The sequence below is a fragment of the Maniola jurtina genome, chromosome 12, assembly GCF_905333055.1.
Source record: "Maniola jurtina chromosome 12, ilManJurt1.1, whole genome shotgun sequence".
Classification (NCBI taxonomy): Eukaryota; Metazoa; Arthropoda; class Insecta; order Lepidoptera; family Nymphalidae; genus Maniola; species Maniola jurtina.
The window spans coordinates 12429063-12445097 of NC_060040.1; the positions used below are offsets into that span (position 1 = coordinate 12429063).

Sequence of the window (16035 nt, forward strand, 5' to 3'; positions counted from 1 at the left end):
CAGCAAGGGTTTGGTATTTAGGTATTTTTTCCGACAATTTGCACGATAAATCAAATACTATTATGCCTAAAAATAAATACAAAACTGTTTTAGAATGGTAAGAATAGGTAAAGAAAGCTCTTTCATATGATACCCCACTTGGTATAGTTATCTTATTATGAAAATTGAAACACATTTCTTTTTGTGATGAAACCACCAATTCACGGTTTTCAGATTTTTTCCTTTTCTTGTGCTATAAGACCTACCTACCTGCCTTTCATGGTTTTAGATCAACGGGAAGTACCCTATAGGTTTTCTGGACAGGTACTACAGACGGACAGACGGACAGATGGGCAGACGGACGGACAGACAGTCAGACAGTCAGATAGATAGACAGATTGGTTCTAGATAAAAACGAATGTTGTTAAATCGTAAACAAGTCCAAACAATACAAAATTGACACGAACTCAGTATAAAATTCTCAATGCATTTGTATTGTCCCAATTCCATTCAGAAACGAAAAATATTTCGGACTGTGAGTAGGTACCGAATAGAATTTACTGAAAGCTAACATTTTGCTGAAAAGTATGGAATCAGTCAAACTTTTCTGGTATTTTCAAAACTAAACGCTGTATTGACTGCTTTTCCTTTGTTTGCGTTTTATTTCTGAATGCACTCGGCGAACAGTCGCCCAATATTGAAAAAAATAAAATATTATACTTACTTACTTTATTTTTTATTTTTTATTAAACTGCTGTAAAAAATTTCGTGGCCATATAAATCAGTGTTATGAAGACAAAGTGCAGCTTTTTTATGTAAGTACGTAATCAATATAGAAATATTTATGTAATTAATAAACTTTTATTTAGTACTAGCTGATGCCCGCAGCTTCGCCCGCGTGGATTGGTCAAATCCCCTGCAGCATCAGGATTGAGGAGTTGGACTCCAAATTTTTTATGAAACAATGTCGCAAAGTTCCTCTATCGATTAAAAAAGAAATGACGTAAATCGGTTCAGAAATCTCGGAGATTTCGGTATACATAGGTAGAAAAACACTCCTCCCTTTTTGAAAGTCGGTTAAAAAAGTAGCCTATGTTACTCCCTGGTCAATTCTCTACTTGTCTGTGAAAATCCCGACAAAATCGGTTCAGCCGTTCCCAAGATTAGCCTTTTCAAACAGACAGACAGACAGACAGATAGACAGACAAAAATTTTAAAAACGCGTGATTCAGTTATAGTATCGTTCAAATAACCATATGACCTTAATATGCGGTAGTTATTTCGAAATTGCAGACAGACACTCCAATTTTATTTATTAGTATATAGAGTATAGATACCTACCTAAGTGTTAAGATCAAATTGTAAGGAAGTTAAGGGGCATGAGACCGGCTTGCCCGCGAAATTCTAATTTAATTTGGTTTTTCGCAATTGGTAAACTAATACGACAACGTAGGCTTATAGCATTCTGATTTCGACAGTGGCAGTATCATCCTCACAGGTTTATATAAAAATCTTTACTTGAAAAGTTAATTGAAGTATCGACTAATTTGTGAGAATAGTCATAGATCACTTACCACTAGATCGCAGTCAAGGTCTAACTTGTAATATATACTAATAAATAAAATTGGAGTGTCTGTCTGTAATTTCGAAATAACTACCGCATATTAAGGTCATATGGTTATTTGAACGATACTATAACTGAATCACACGTTTTTTAAATTTTTGTCTGTCTGTCTGTCTGTCTGTCTGTCTGTTTGAAAAGGCTAATCTTGGGAACGGCTGAACTGATTTTGACGGGATTTTCAGAGACAAGTAGAGAATTGACCAGGGAGTAACATAGGCTACTTTTTTAACCGACTTTCAAAAAGGGAGTTGTGTTTTTCTACCTATGTACACCGAAATCTCCGAGATTTCTGAACCGATTTGTGTCATTTCTTTTTTAATCGATAGAGGAACTTTGCGACATTGTTTCCTAAAAAATTTGGAGTCCAACTCCTCAATCCTGATGCTGCAGGGGATCTGTCTGACCAATCCACGCGGGCGAAGCTGCGGGCATCAGCTAGTGGAATATAAACAAAAAATTAGGTAGGTACTAGTGCACGAGATCCTTTAGCAGCAGATTGATCTCAGGCTTTGTCGTAAATCTTTCTGACAATCTTGTGACCGATCCCAGTGAGCTTTGATTAAAATCGATCGAACCTACCTAGAATTATTATCTGTGGTAAGTATATTTATGTCTACATCCAATCCAGCCGCACGAAACTTTTTACCCTATTACGGCAAAGACAAAGGAAGGGTTATGATTTTAGAAGTCTAGGTATGTGTGTATGTATGTTTGTATCGAGCGGGATGTCAAATGAAAGAAGAGAAAATTCAGAAATAGTACATTTCAACGTTTTTGTCATGCTTTTTAGGGTTTCGTACCCCAAAAGGAAAAAATAACCCTTATAATAGGAGCATTTCGTTGTCTGTCCCTATAGGTTAAGTAACCTATAGGTTTCTACAGACACCTATAGGGTACTTCCCGTTGACCTAGAATTAGCCTTATAGTACACATAAGAGGGAAAATACGAAAACCGTAGATTTGTGGTTGCATCACAAAAAAAATTAAAGTGTGTTCATGAACAAATAATAAGTATTTTCAACTTTCAAAGTAAGATTACTATATTTACCTACCAAGTAGGGTATCATATTATGAAATGGCTTTTACATGTACATTCTAAAACAGAGTTTTATTTAATTTTATGCGTAATGGTTTTTGATTTAACGTGAAAAATGTTGGAAAAATTACCCGAGTACGGAACCCTCGCTGCGCGAATCTGACTCGCACTTCGCCGGTTCTTATTAAGCATGATTGTCGCCGCTTTTTTTGAGGTTTAGGTCCTCTAATAATAATATGACATCTCTCAGGTCGTATTATGGGTCATTCTCTTTACAATTTATTAATAAAGTGGCCACAACTCAAAGGGTCACAATAATTGTTATTATTAAAGAGGCCACAGCTCAGATTGTTGCGGGTTTCGTTTATCTTTGTAGCCATTTTCAGAAGCCAACCTAAAGTCAAGTAAAGCAACTGCTCTACAATCTACATTCTTCGGAAGTTTGAACGTTACTTGGTATACTTGCTTTGAATAAGCTATTGCGTGTACCTATGGTATGCGGTCCTGGTACCTATAATAATAATATATTCTATTCTATTCACATTTCATATTTTGAATTTGTATTGTATAATTTTTATTTGTTTTGTACCAAAAACTTAAAAATTAAAATATTGAAAAGACAGACACAACTTTTCTTAAATTTTATTAAATATTACAATTAATGTTTCAAATAATATATTAAAAATGCGCACTCATTTTAGAGACTAAATTTTAAAATAAATACCTAGGTAAATATAAAAATTACAAAAAAAAAACATTTTTTTAAAAATAGTAAGTACCTAGGTACATTTAAGCAGACATAGGCCCTATATCCCTAAAAGATAAACTTCTCTATATTATACAAAGTCTCTATATTATCAAAGACATGAAAATCTACATTTAGGCCTACTTGCATAATATGTCCAAATGCTGGTTAAGGGACACTTTTAGTAACAAGCACTGACTTAATCATCGAATTTCAGGTCTTTACTTGCACTTAACTATAGTAAGGGACACAGAAAATACAAGACTAGAAGCTAAAATAGAAATTATTTACATAAATCGAGATCCAAAATCCTTAAAAAATTGCTTTTACACGTAAAAGCAATTTTTACGTACGTGTATATGTGAAGTCGGGTGAGCATAAAAATAAACTACAAAGTGTGGGATCAAAAAATGCGGAGTTTTTGATGATAATAAAAATGATGATTGATTAATAGGTGATTGATATTGATTGATAATGATACTTATATGTTAAGATATATGATAGTAATATTGATGAGTGCTAATCGCGTGGCAACCCGTGGTGCACTGCTCTAAATTAACTGCTAGGCGTCAGCACGATAAGCTCAAGGATTGTGTAAAGTGCTGACGCCGGAGTTGTCAGTGTTCGGTACACGTGTGTCCTGAACAACGTGACGCTGTGGCGCGGCGCATGGATAGTGAGCAGCAGTAGGTAACTTAGCGTGGTGCCGCGGGCGAGGAAAGTCGGCGGGGAGAGATGGCGTGCCTCGCGAGGCGCACGCTAGCCGCGTGCATGGAGCTGCGGCGACGCGCACTGGCGCGGCGCGAGCGCATCGACGCCGCCGGCGAGCGCGCACCTTCCGGCGGTGTGCTGTCTTCCGGTGGCGTCCCGTCCTCCGGTGGCGTGGTCAGGCCGGAACGCTCCGAGGAATCGGGTGGTGGCGTGAGTGGCCCGCGCACTGGCTTGACAGACCGCGCGAAGCGGAACACAAAGCGCAGCTCGCTCAGCAGACTAGCGCCGAAGGAACCGGCGCGCGGGTTACGCCACGCCACGCGCGCCAAGTCCAGCAGCGCCAGCAGCACGCCCAGCGCGCAGCCCACGGCCAGCACCAGGAACAGCCCCCAGAAGTTGGACATGGACAGCTTCTGCGCGTCGTGCTCGTCCGGCTCCTGGCACGCGCCGCCGCCGTGCATCTCCTTCCACCAGCGGCGCTTCATGTCGCGCAGCTTGCCTTGCTCCTGCAGGCCCAGCAGCGCCAGGTTCAGTGCGTGCCGGTACGTCGAGTCTGTCGACACACGATGCACGGGACCATGACGACACAAGGCCAGAATTAAAACAAAATAACTTCGAGTGTCACCTGCAGTGGCAGGCGTCAAACGTAGGCTATGAAATGACTAGATATGTGACATGGACCATCGTGGCAGCGTCACAAGAAGTTCTTATTAGATACTAGATGATACCCGCGACTTCTTCCGCGTGGATTTAAATTCTGAAAATCCCGTGAGAACTCTTTGATTTTCCGGGATAAAAAGTAGCCTATGTTCTTCCCCGGGATGTAAGTTAACTCTGTATCTCACCAAAATCGGTTAAACTGTTGGACCATGAAAAGCTAGCAGACTGTAATAGTATGGATTACAATATTTTCAATCCTAGTGCTCAAATACTAATATTTAACAGATGTAGATTCAGGATCAAACCGAGAGCTCACCCACTCTAGTTCACTCTGAGAAGGCCCTAGTGTCCCCTATGGACATTACTGCTCGATCTAAGGTATTACCTAGCGTGAATTGAACGAGGTAAGTGAATTGCTCTGTCACTGGTAAGTAAGTACTCACTTTTTTTCATTGCGATGCCATAGCCTTTGCTGTCTAGTGGGTCTCCTACCTGCAAAGAGACGTGATGAGTGCACCGAGGAGAACAGCTAGGCTAACTCAGTGTCTAACACTATGATAGCTACCGAGGTTGGTTGGTTATACATTGTTGCTTCACTGGGTGACATCAAAAAAATTTTTCGTAGAAAACCTTCAATGGATTAATAAATTAGCTCGAAGGCTATCATTCAGTGTTAGACACTGAGTTAGCGAATAACCCCGCAGTTATAGTGGGCAAGTAATAATATAAAATAACATGTCCTCCCGACCGAATTTCGGCCACGTCGGCTAATCTGCATAGAGAGCCAACTGCGCGGGAGGTATGTGCACAAGTGCGCAAACACAGAATATGCACTATCTATTCCCTCACTCTCATAGCCCGCGGACAGAGATCAGTCACAGGACCGACAGCTTAACGTGCTGACACACCGCCAACTTCCTAACTCCGGGATTCTTACTGAGAATTTCATAGCAGAAAAATCCTACTATAATATTTTTGATCCGACCCGAGAATTGAACCCAGGACCTCGTCATCTGCAGTCGGACATGCTAACCGCTAAACTAACGAGGTAATTAGTTGCGTGGTCAAATAAGGGATGAGTGACTGACTACATGTATGGCATACAGCATTTATGCCGAGTTGGGGCCGTTTTTTTCGGGTTGTGCCGTGCCACACATGACCCAGTTTATTCCGGCATTTCTGCTTGAGGTCTTTTGACTTTATGCTATACTGATAATGTGTGGCTCAGCTTTCAAGAAATAAATATTCTTTCTTTCTTTCTTTCTTTCTTCCTTTCTGACTCACGCTAGTGACGTCGCAGTTGCGCTCGGTGGTATACTCGATGGTGGTGGACTCCGCGAAGTACGCGTAATTGCCTTCCAGCACTCTGCGCACATAAATTAATAATGACAGCACTTCATAGTACAAATTGGTCCAAAATGAGCATATTCAATGTACGTTAAAATTTTTATGATAAAATGTATGTAAATTAAAAATTAAAAATTTATAACACCCCCGACAAGTGAAGGTTACAGTAATTAGAAAAGAACTGATAACTTTCAAACGGCTCAACCGATTTTCTTGGATTATAGCTAAGAACACTTTTGATCAAGCCACCTTTCAAACAAAAAAAAAAACTAAATTAAAATCGGTTCATTAGTTTAGGAGCTACGATGCCACAGACAGATACACACGTCAAACTTATAACACCCCTCTTTTTGGGTCGGGGGTTAAAAATATACAAGCAAAGGAAAAGCTGACTGACTGATTTATCAACGAACAGTCCAAACTAATATACTGGACTGATCGTTCTGAAATTCGGCATCCAGATAGCTTTAGACATTTGCTAAGAAACGATTATTCAAAACTAAATCCCTAAGAGGGTAATATACGGGTTTGAAATTTTATTTGTGTAGTCCATATAACCAGGTCCAATAAACCAGGTTAATCCGTTGCTCCGTTGGGACGTCATTGAAGGACAAGCCAACACACAAACACATTTTCGCATTTACAATAGGGGTAGTGATTTTTATGATACTTAATGTTTTTCTCCATTTCAATGGGTGATATAAATGTCCACACGATATATTTTGTAAATGAATTCTGCTTACTTTTTCAAGCCATCGGTGTTGTTATCAGGCATCTTCTGATCTTTCATAACTTGGTACATTTTCTGGTAAAGCTCGATGTTGGATTGCTGAAATATACGTTCAACTTGGATTAAAACAGGATGAATTTCAAAAACTAAAACCCGCCTACTTCTTTCAAAAACTCATCAAACGGATAGTTTATATTATGATAAGAAACATAAATATTATAATAACAATAAGTATTATGAGTAATTGGAGGAAGCATTATGATTATCGATATAGAGCCAAAAACAGCATTTTATTTGTATTTTTGTCAATCTGTAGGTATGTACCAACCTTTTCTGTATGTATATGTATGTAATCAACCTCTGAAAAATCCATATCCATACTAATATTATAAATGCGAAAGTGCGTCTGTCTGTTTGTCTGTCTGCCTGCTAGCTATTCACGGCCCAATGGTTTAACAGATTTTAATGAAATTTTGTACAGAGTTAGCTTACACCCCGGGGAAGGACATAGGGCTACTTTTTATGCCGGAAAATCCAAGAGTTCTCACGGTATTTTTAAACAACCTAAATCCACGCGAACGAAGTCGCGGGTATCGTCTAGTATATTATATTTCTTAGAAGTTGGTAGGTATTTAAATATTGCATTGTATCAAGAAAACGATGGGCCAAACCTCAAAAAATTTGTAAGTGGAACCGCCCTTCTTGGCGCCGTACTTGATACCCGTGCTGTTGTCAGCCAGGTCGCGCACGCCACTGATGATCTCGTTGGGCATCTTGGTGGACAGCAGCGTGGCCAGGTTGGCCGTGTACGAGCTGGTTATTACGAGCGCGAAGATCCACCACACGCTGGCCACGGCGCGGCTACCGTACGCCACGGGCGCCACCTCCGAGCCCTGCTGCAGCACCGCGCCCAGGTTGAACCACAGCGCGTTGGCCAGCGTGAACTGATTCTCCAGCGCCGGCGGCTCCTCCACGCAGGGGTAGGGGTTCTGCCACTCCTCTGGGCACAGGCGCCCCACCACGAACAGTACCAGCGACGTGCCCAGATATGCCAGCCCCAAGCACAGCCACACCTACGACAACGTCACATTACTCTTTGCCTGCCTCACCCACGCTCACTGCCACGCTAATGGCACTTACCCCGTTGGAGAAAGGCAACAGAAAGGCGAGTATGGCAGGCTCCGGCTTGGACGGCTTGCGGAACAGGATGCCGATGCCGAGGTTCATGAACGGCGTCGTGAAGTCCACGGCCGACTCGCGCTCCGCCGTGATCGTCAGATCCGTGATTGCGAAGTGCACATTCTGTGCAAGAGCATTGCATGATTACAATCCGAACGTCCACCGATTTATGTATATCAAGGTAAGGGCCGGGCAGACCTCGTCATCGATGAGACGGCGTAACATGCCGGACCACTCGTGGGTCTCGGGGTCTAGTGAGCCGTAGTCACCGTCCTCCTGCTCCAAGAACGTGTAGTTGAAGCCCAGCACTTTGCTCAGCTCGTCGATCAGCTCGATGCAGAACCCTACGGCAGATACTTTCCGTCAGTATCGAATGGGATAGCGCTGCATGCGCAGAAGACGTACCTTCGTAGCGCGCGTTGCCGGAGAGCCGGGTGACTGACATCTGTTTCATCACGTAAGGATCGTTCTGAAACAAATAGAGCGGAACCATCAATACTTAACGTCAATGAAGAAGAAGTGCGTGTGTAGTAGCCGGTACCCTCGCGATGAGCACGACGAAGGTGCGATTGGTCATGACGTCATCGGGCGGCGGCGCGGGGCGCGGGCGCGCTCGCCACACCACGCCGCTGCGCGCGCTCCACGCCGCCACCGCCGCCAGCCGCCCGCCGCGCGCCAGCTCCGCCACGTGCAGCGTGACGCCGTGCCGCGCGCCGCCCGCCGCCCAGCTCAGCGCGCCTGTCGCACCGCTCCAATCCTCCTGCAAAAATGTCAAAAAACACTGTGAATGTAGCCGACCAATGCGCGCGCCGCTCTGCGCACCTACCGAGCGGATATAGTTGAGCAGCGAATCAGCATGGAAGGCGGCGGCGCCGCTCGCGCAGTCGCCGGCAGACAGCGTGGGCAGCGCCAGGCGCGCCGACGCCCGCGCCGCGATGCGCGCCGCGTCGTACGCTAGCAGCACCGCTGTCGGCGGACTCGCAGCCATCTGCACGATGACCAAAACGTTCCAACGGTCATCACTCATCATCGACAATCAACTGCGAAGCGTTTCGCCGCGCGTCGATCGGTACCCAACCTGAGCGATCTGTTCCGCATCCGCGGCGGTCTCGAGCAACGCCCCATACTCCTCGGCCCACGCATTCGTCACCTTTTGCACGGACTCCGACTCGGGATCGAACAGCCGCAGACCTGCGGGTGGACGTTTGGGTCAGTCAGGTCGACACGGCACGCGTGGTGAGAGGCAGTTGGGATGCGCTCACCGGTGAGGTTGGCTCCTCCATAGCTGTAAGAGCGCAGGTCAAGCGTGTGCAGATCGAGTGCGGTCAGCAGGTAGGAGTGGCGCGCGCCCAGCAGTCCCACGCGCTGCGCTGCATCCAGCACGCGCATCGCGCATGCCGCGTCGCACCACACCACGAAGCGCTCAGCGCCCCAGCGCTTCAACACCAGCAGCAGGTTGCGCAGTGCGTCATCGTCGCGCGGTGGTGGCAGGCGGCGTGCGCGCAACGCCAGGCCTGGCGCCAACAGTGGTGCGGCAGTGGCACTGCCCTCGTGCAGCAGCACGGCACTCTGCCAGCCCTTGGCCGAGCACAGCGCCGCGCACGCATATGCCAGCTCTTCAGCGCGAGGCAGCAGCTCCAGTGCACTCGAAGCGAAGTGCGGCGCGGCACGAGCAGCTAGCAGTAACGTCAGGCCAGCACGCGCCGCCACCTCCAAGCCGCCCGCGTCACTCACGCTCAGCTGCACGCCCGCGCGTGCCTGCAACAATCACAAAACAGATAAGTGCGGAGGATGGTTACGTCTGAGCTTAATATTTTCTACCAGCACTCAAACTAGGACTGATCGATTCACACTTGGCCAACGTGGTGAAATAATGCTTGAACCCTCTTTTTATAAACTAGGCCCGGCGGTGCATCGCCACCTCTCAACGCAAATTCTTAGTTAGATTAGATTAGGGTAGCTTGAAGTCGTCGTTCTGCAAAACTGTGACAGACTTACTATTAGCATTAAGAGCTGCGATGGACGTCCCCTTGCATGCTTGCATAAAGAAGACAGCCATCAGAATAGAAAGATCTTCGTTCCTTCAAAAAACCTTCAAGTCGCCGCAAACATAATTCGTCACAGGGTACCTGTGCACAGACGCGCTCGGGCACGGCGAGTGGTTCCCAGGGCTCAGCGGGCGCGTCGTCAGCGGCACTGGCGGCGCGCCCGCGCAGCGCCGCGCGCACCGCCGCGCGCAGCACCAGCTCGCTCTCCGGCGACGCGCCCACCACACCTGCGATTAAACGCTCATGATGCAATTTGTAGTACACAACAGACGTGGTGCTAGAGCCGAGTCGAGTCGAACACTGCCCAACCGAGTTGATTCGGTGGCTAACCTCCTCCAAATTGAACTTAACTAGCTGTATGATGTTACAAACACTATATTAGCTTGCACTGATTAATTCATATAATATTGAATCACTGTTTATTTGTAGCGTTTGCGTGTCGCCGGTCAATATTTATCGACATGTATAATTTTGGTGGGAGTCTTTTTAACTCAAAATTAAAAAAAAAAACCCCCCGACACAAAAACCTCTATAAGAAAACTAGAAAAGAGCTGATAACTTTCAAACGGCTGAACCGATTTTCTTTCATTATAACTAAGAACACTCTCGATCAAGCCACCTTTCAAACAAAAAAAATAAATTAAAATGAGTTCATTCGTTTAGGAGCTACGATGCCACAGACAGATACACACGTCAAACTTATAACACCCCTAAGCTTGCAAAGCTTGCAAAATTGTGGACCTAATTAGCTGGACGGAGTGGACATTAGTTTGCACCATTTGCACTTAATACTGAATCACTATTTACCTATTTGCAGTGTTTGCGTGTCACCGGTCGGCACCAGTAGAGCCGCAGTGAGCAGCAAGAGCGCGGTCCCGCGGGCGCGCGCGCCGCTCGACCGGCCGGTAATCATCGATGACCCCGATGATCAATGATAATGATCGATGATCGCTGATGACGATCGATGATGGTAAGCATCGATGGCCTCGAAGCGCGTGTTTACTTTACAAAACGTGGAGTGCGGAATGCGGCGGCGACGTGGTCTAGATCTACTCATGTCTGTGGTGTAGTGTTGTGTCGCGGCTCGCGGCATGTAACGATGGTCGATACTCGATCGATAACTTTTTTTATTCAGATACAAATTAGCCCTTGGCTGCAATCTCATCTGGTGGTAAGTGATGATGCAGTCTAAGATGGAAGCGAGCTATCTGGAAGGGATGAGTCAGATGTGACTTCGATTGGAGGGAGTCGAATCGGGATGTAGTACTACATTTATTCGACTCCACCACGAGTATTACTAGAACTTTGAAATTGACGGCGATCAGAACGGATCAGAGATAGCTAAAGTGATACAGGGGATTCAAGAACCTGCACAGCCCCAAAAAAGAAAAAGAGAAGAATTGACGGCCAGTGATGGGTTGTTGTTGTTGATGATGAATGATTATGAATGGTTATGAAATCTAAGTGGACATAGTTGTTGTGGTTGTGGTGGTATCATCTACGTGGTACGGAGATAGCTTGCATCCTGGACATAGGATACCTTTTATCCCTGAAATTAAAGTGGACCCACGGGATTTTTAAAAAACCTAAATTTTCGCGACGAGGTCATGGGTACCATCTAGGAGTAATATTCTCGGTACGAAAGGCATTCTGAATCAGTGGTAGATGCTTTAGACGTATCGAAAGTACTTGCAAAAGTTATTTGAATAAAAATATTTTAAATTTTTGAATTTTGATATAGATTGTCGATAGTATAATAATTTTCCGAGTGGAGAGGCGCGTCCCTAGTGTCGCACGCCGCCGCCCTGCACCCGCGCCGCCCGCCCTCCGTCGGCTATTTACGGATCGAGAGCAGGACACGCACGGCGCGCGATATGTTTGTGAGGACAAACTGTGTCCCTCTATCTCTTACGGCAACTTTCATCATGATCAACAAATTACCGGCTCACTACAGAGTACGGGTCTCCTCCCAGAATGAGAAGAGTTTAGGCCATAGTAGGTATACCACGCTGGCCAATTGCAGATCGGCAGACTTTTCACACCTTTGTGAACATATTTTATGTTTTATTCAGATGCAAGTTAGTCTTTGACTGCAATCTCACCTGGTTGTAAGTGATGATGCAGTCTAAGATATGGAAGCTGGCTAACCTTAATGGGGTAAGTATGGCAGTTTTCATAACACTACCCATACTCCTTTGGTTTTTACCCGGCATCGTACCGGAACGTTAAATCGCTCAGCGGCACGGCTTTGCCAGTAGGGTGGTAGCTAGCCACGGCCGAAGCCTTCCACCTGACCAGACCAGAGAAATTATAAATATTCCAAACTCCTACCGGGAATTGAACCCGGGACCTCCCACTTATAAGACCACAGCGCTTAACAATACGCTAGGCAGGCCATCAAAAACATTTTGACGATTTCTCAGGTATGCAGGTTTTCTCACCACTACCAGAGAAAGAACAGGCGTCGCGTGGGAGTGACGGCTTTGCATGCTCTCCGGGTGGTACGCTACGAAGGAGTAGGCAATTGCTAAGTAGCTATTACATTGAAAGCTCAGTTTAAGCTGCAATAAACAGCTCGGCTCCGCTCTCCTCTTTAAGTGTGCGTTGCAACTAAGAATTTCTCGTCTCACTGTGAAACCCCAAAAACTACAGTATTCTGTTACCCTGAGCCATACCTTAATAGAACAAGGGTTGTCAAAAGGTGTAATTTATAGCGGCGAGGGCGCGTTAAAAGCTTGCCTGTTTTCTATGCATTGTCGCGACTGAATAACATATCGCCGTCGTAGGATAGTGGGGGCATTATTTTACGCTAATGGGATTTGGTGTGACGTGAATGGGTAACGTAAGAATGGAAAAGTGCTTGCGGCGGGCGACGCAATGTATGTTTTAATTGAATTTAGATTTTGTATGACTCATATAATGAGACTGATGTTAAGCTTTTTGTGAGTGTATCTCTGTATGTAATATCATATTCTTAATGTGTGGCTGTACAGTGTATTTTTATAGTATTAGATAAAATTATTCGGTGCACAAAAGAACTGGAATAACCAGCGTCTAGGTCAAAATGGAGATGGATAGGCAATTCTGTTGGATCACAGATGACAGATAGATGATTGTACAGGAGGTACGTGGTCTAGCACAAACCTCCCGGCATACAAAAATGGTCGAGTAAAAACTAACGCTTAAGACGAAAATTTGCTTAAGAGATAATATTTATATATCCAATAATAGTCACGAAGCAATCATCATGTTAGCCAGACGAGAGAAAAAAAAAAATCATCATGTTTAGTTCAGTTATTCAAAAGTTTCATAGCTAACAATTCAATTTAAAATGTCGTGTAACGAGAATCCCACCAAAACTTATTCAACGACGGATAAGTAAAGGTAAGCCTCAAGAAGAAGAACAAGAATAAGATTCTATACATGACAGAATATTTGGCCAATGAAAGACCAAGAATAAAACGTTCAAGACCTTCTGCTGTTTTGATAAAATACATTAAAGGAAATTCGGAGACAAACAAGAAACTAGCAAAATTTATGCAGCCGCTCATTTATTCAAAAGTTTTAAAGCTAATAACTCAATTTAAAATGGCTCCTTGCGAAAACGAAAAGCCCGTCTGAAGATACTATTTTAAGTGGCGCATCGTTCCAGTTAATTGAAGTCATTTGGCTAGGTTTGTAACTAGCTGTTAGAATTGTAATCTTTTGAGATACATGATTCGGTTTCCAGTACAAAAGAAACTTTTCTTCTGTGTTCCAAAACATGAACTGCTCGGCTATCATGAAATGCATTAAGTTAGACCAATAAAGGTATAGTAATACCCGACATGCCCATATTTTTCAAACCCAAGTATAAGTAGTTGTTCCCAGCAAAACTATCTAGTAGAAACAGAAGTAAAATACTGGTACCACGTATTTGCAGCAAAAGGCGAACAGTTCAAGTTAGTAACGCTGTTCGAATGCACAAAACTCCTTTTGAGATGCAAATTCCGGTGTTGATAATCTAAACCAGGTGCGCGGTACATTTGCATTTATATAGTGTAGTTGTAGAAAAGTATTTATTAAGTAAACACGAAGAAACTACTGGCAGAATATAAAGACAACGAAAATAGAGAACTGCATTTTTCTATGATGACACTTGCGATCGCAGCTGGTGGTAAGTGATGATGCAGTTGAAGATTAGAAGCGGGTTAACTATGAAGAAAATTATAAAAAACCTAATCGATTTGTATGTAGATCGTACCGGAACGCTAAATGTCTTAGCGGCATGCTTAGTTTAGAGTTTCCACAGTCGAAGTCTTCTACCAGAATAGACCAAGGACCATTGAAAAATTATATGTTCCCAATGAATTGCCTCTGCCTGGAATTTGTCTTGGAACCTCCCACTTACAGGACCATAGTGGTCACTCTAGTTTAGAGTACTAGGCCAAGGACCTTTGAAAAATTATGTAGCGATGTGTCTCTATCAGAGCCGTTGCAATTGCACGGTGCGCAGTTGAAGTGCGAAAATAGTGTATTATACCCACCTTAAGAAAATCTCTGTACCTCGGCTCGCCTCCAATCTGCAGGTGGGTGTTGTATCTTACAGTATGCAGAAGTTTCGACTCATACATATGCGATGGAACTTCATCAGTGTGTCTTGCTATCTGTATATCGAGTAACTTTGGCCAAGTTCGTGGTATTGAATCTACTTGTAAGCAAAGGTACTCGTAGACCTAGATAAACTATTGGAATGGTAGATTAATAGTGTGTTAGCATGTAAGCAAAAGTTTGAAATTACTTTAATTCATTAGACTAGAAGACAGATAAAGTAGATAGACAAAGAAAGAAAGAAAGTTTGAGTTTATACCTAATTCGGCATGGATAAGTACCTAATAGTTATAAAAAAACAAATTCCTGAAAGGTCAGCAACGCATTGGCGGTTCCTCTGGTACTGCAAATGATCATGAGAGGCGGTAATCACTTAACACCAGGTGACCCGCCTGCAAGTTTGCTCGTAAAAAACAAGCTGAATTGAGAACCACCTCTTCCTATTTGGAAGTTGGTTAAAAGTAAACAACGCACTATCGCATAGATAACGAACATTAATTATTTTCATAATTAAAAGATGGAGAAAAAAGATCGATTTAGTTATACCCTTAACCCAAATCCTTTTTTTTAAAGTGGAAAGCTGGTTACAATGTTCAGAAAATGTTATCAAAAATTGATAGATTGATAAAAAAGATTTTAAACATTTGCCTACAAGTTGGTATCTCCTTGGTCTATAATCACTAATGTTCGTTTAATCAAAGCTCTGATAGCGAAGCTTTGAACTCACATCATCCACCAGAACCTCAGTCCTCTACCAACCGTCGAAGCGGGTGCACGTATCGTACCGTGGAATTTTCACGCCTATTTACTCAAATGAAAACTTGAATCGGCTGAAAACTGAGGTGGTTAAGCTGTGCTTTTTTTGTGTGACTTTTTTGTGAACATTTGAACATCGGATTTTTCTTTTACGCTATGTGAGTATTTTTGGTCTTTTCACTTTTAAGTGACTGGGGGTTTTTTTAATGATGTTCGTATTGAGATTAGGTTTTAAGCAAATAATATAGAAACGGATAAAGTTGTAATTAGGTGGTAAATGCGATTATTCAAAAGTTTAAAGCTCTTATTAAGCTTTTCACGGGTTTTCATGTTATGTATTAAAAAAAAATTATATTAGCAATGCCAATGATTACCATGACTAATATTCACCTTTTCCCTCCAATTAAGCGTAAAGCTTGTGCTAGGAGCAGGTACGACAATAGTGCAACGGGTGGGGTTTGAAACGCCGACCTTTTGGAATTCAGTCCGCTCCTCAACCGTTGAGCTATTGAGACTAGTAGCTAGCAATAGCGTTGATATGAAACAATAAGTATTAATTATTGTTCTATCACTTTTTGTGAAAACTAGTACCGATACAAGTTTTTTAGGATATTTTTGGGACAAAGTAGC

The 16035-nt window shown here is 43.5% G+C and overlaps 2 protein-coding genes across 3 annotated transcripts in view; one reads left to right on the plus strand and one right to left on the minus strand.

Moving 5' to 3' along the window:
* Nucleotides 1-3389: 3389 nt before the first annotated feature.
* On the minus strand, nucleotides 3390-11088 carry LOC123870120 (glutamate receptor ionotropic, kainate 3-like). The gene is made up of 14 exons (XM_045913287.1): nucleotides 10867-11088; nucleotides 10141-10286; nucleotides 9274-9769; nucleotides 9090-9202; nucleotides 8838-8999; nucleotides 8553-8771; nucleotides 8417-8480; nucleotides 8210-8355; nucleotides 7973-8134; nucleotides 7504-7905; nucleotides 6846-6931; nucleotides 6040-6121; nucleotides 5199-5247; nucleotides 3390-4648 (listed from the first exon to the last, which is right to left on the minus strand). Exons 1-14 carry the CDS (start codon nucleotides 10970-10972, stop codon nucleotides 4080-4082), a joined length of 2802 nt encoding a protein of 933 aa, XP_045769243.1. The 5' UTR covers nucleotides 10973-11088; the 3' UTR covers nucleotides 3390-4079.
* A 4322-nt stretch (nucleotides 11089-15410) lies between these two features.
* LOC123870106 overlaps nucleotides 15411-16035 on the plus strand; it is a 58398-nt gene continuing 57773 nt past the window's right edge. For both annotated transcript variants that reach the window (XM_045913274.1, XM_045913273.1), the window contains exon 1: nucleotides 15411-15563. The gene's annotated coding sequence lies outside the window, so the exon portion shown is untranslated. The remainder of the gene's footprint in view (nucleotides 15564-16035) is intronic.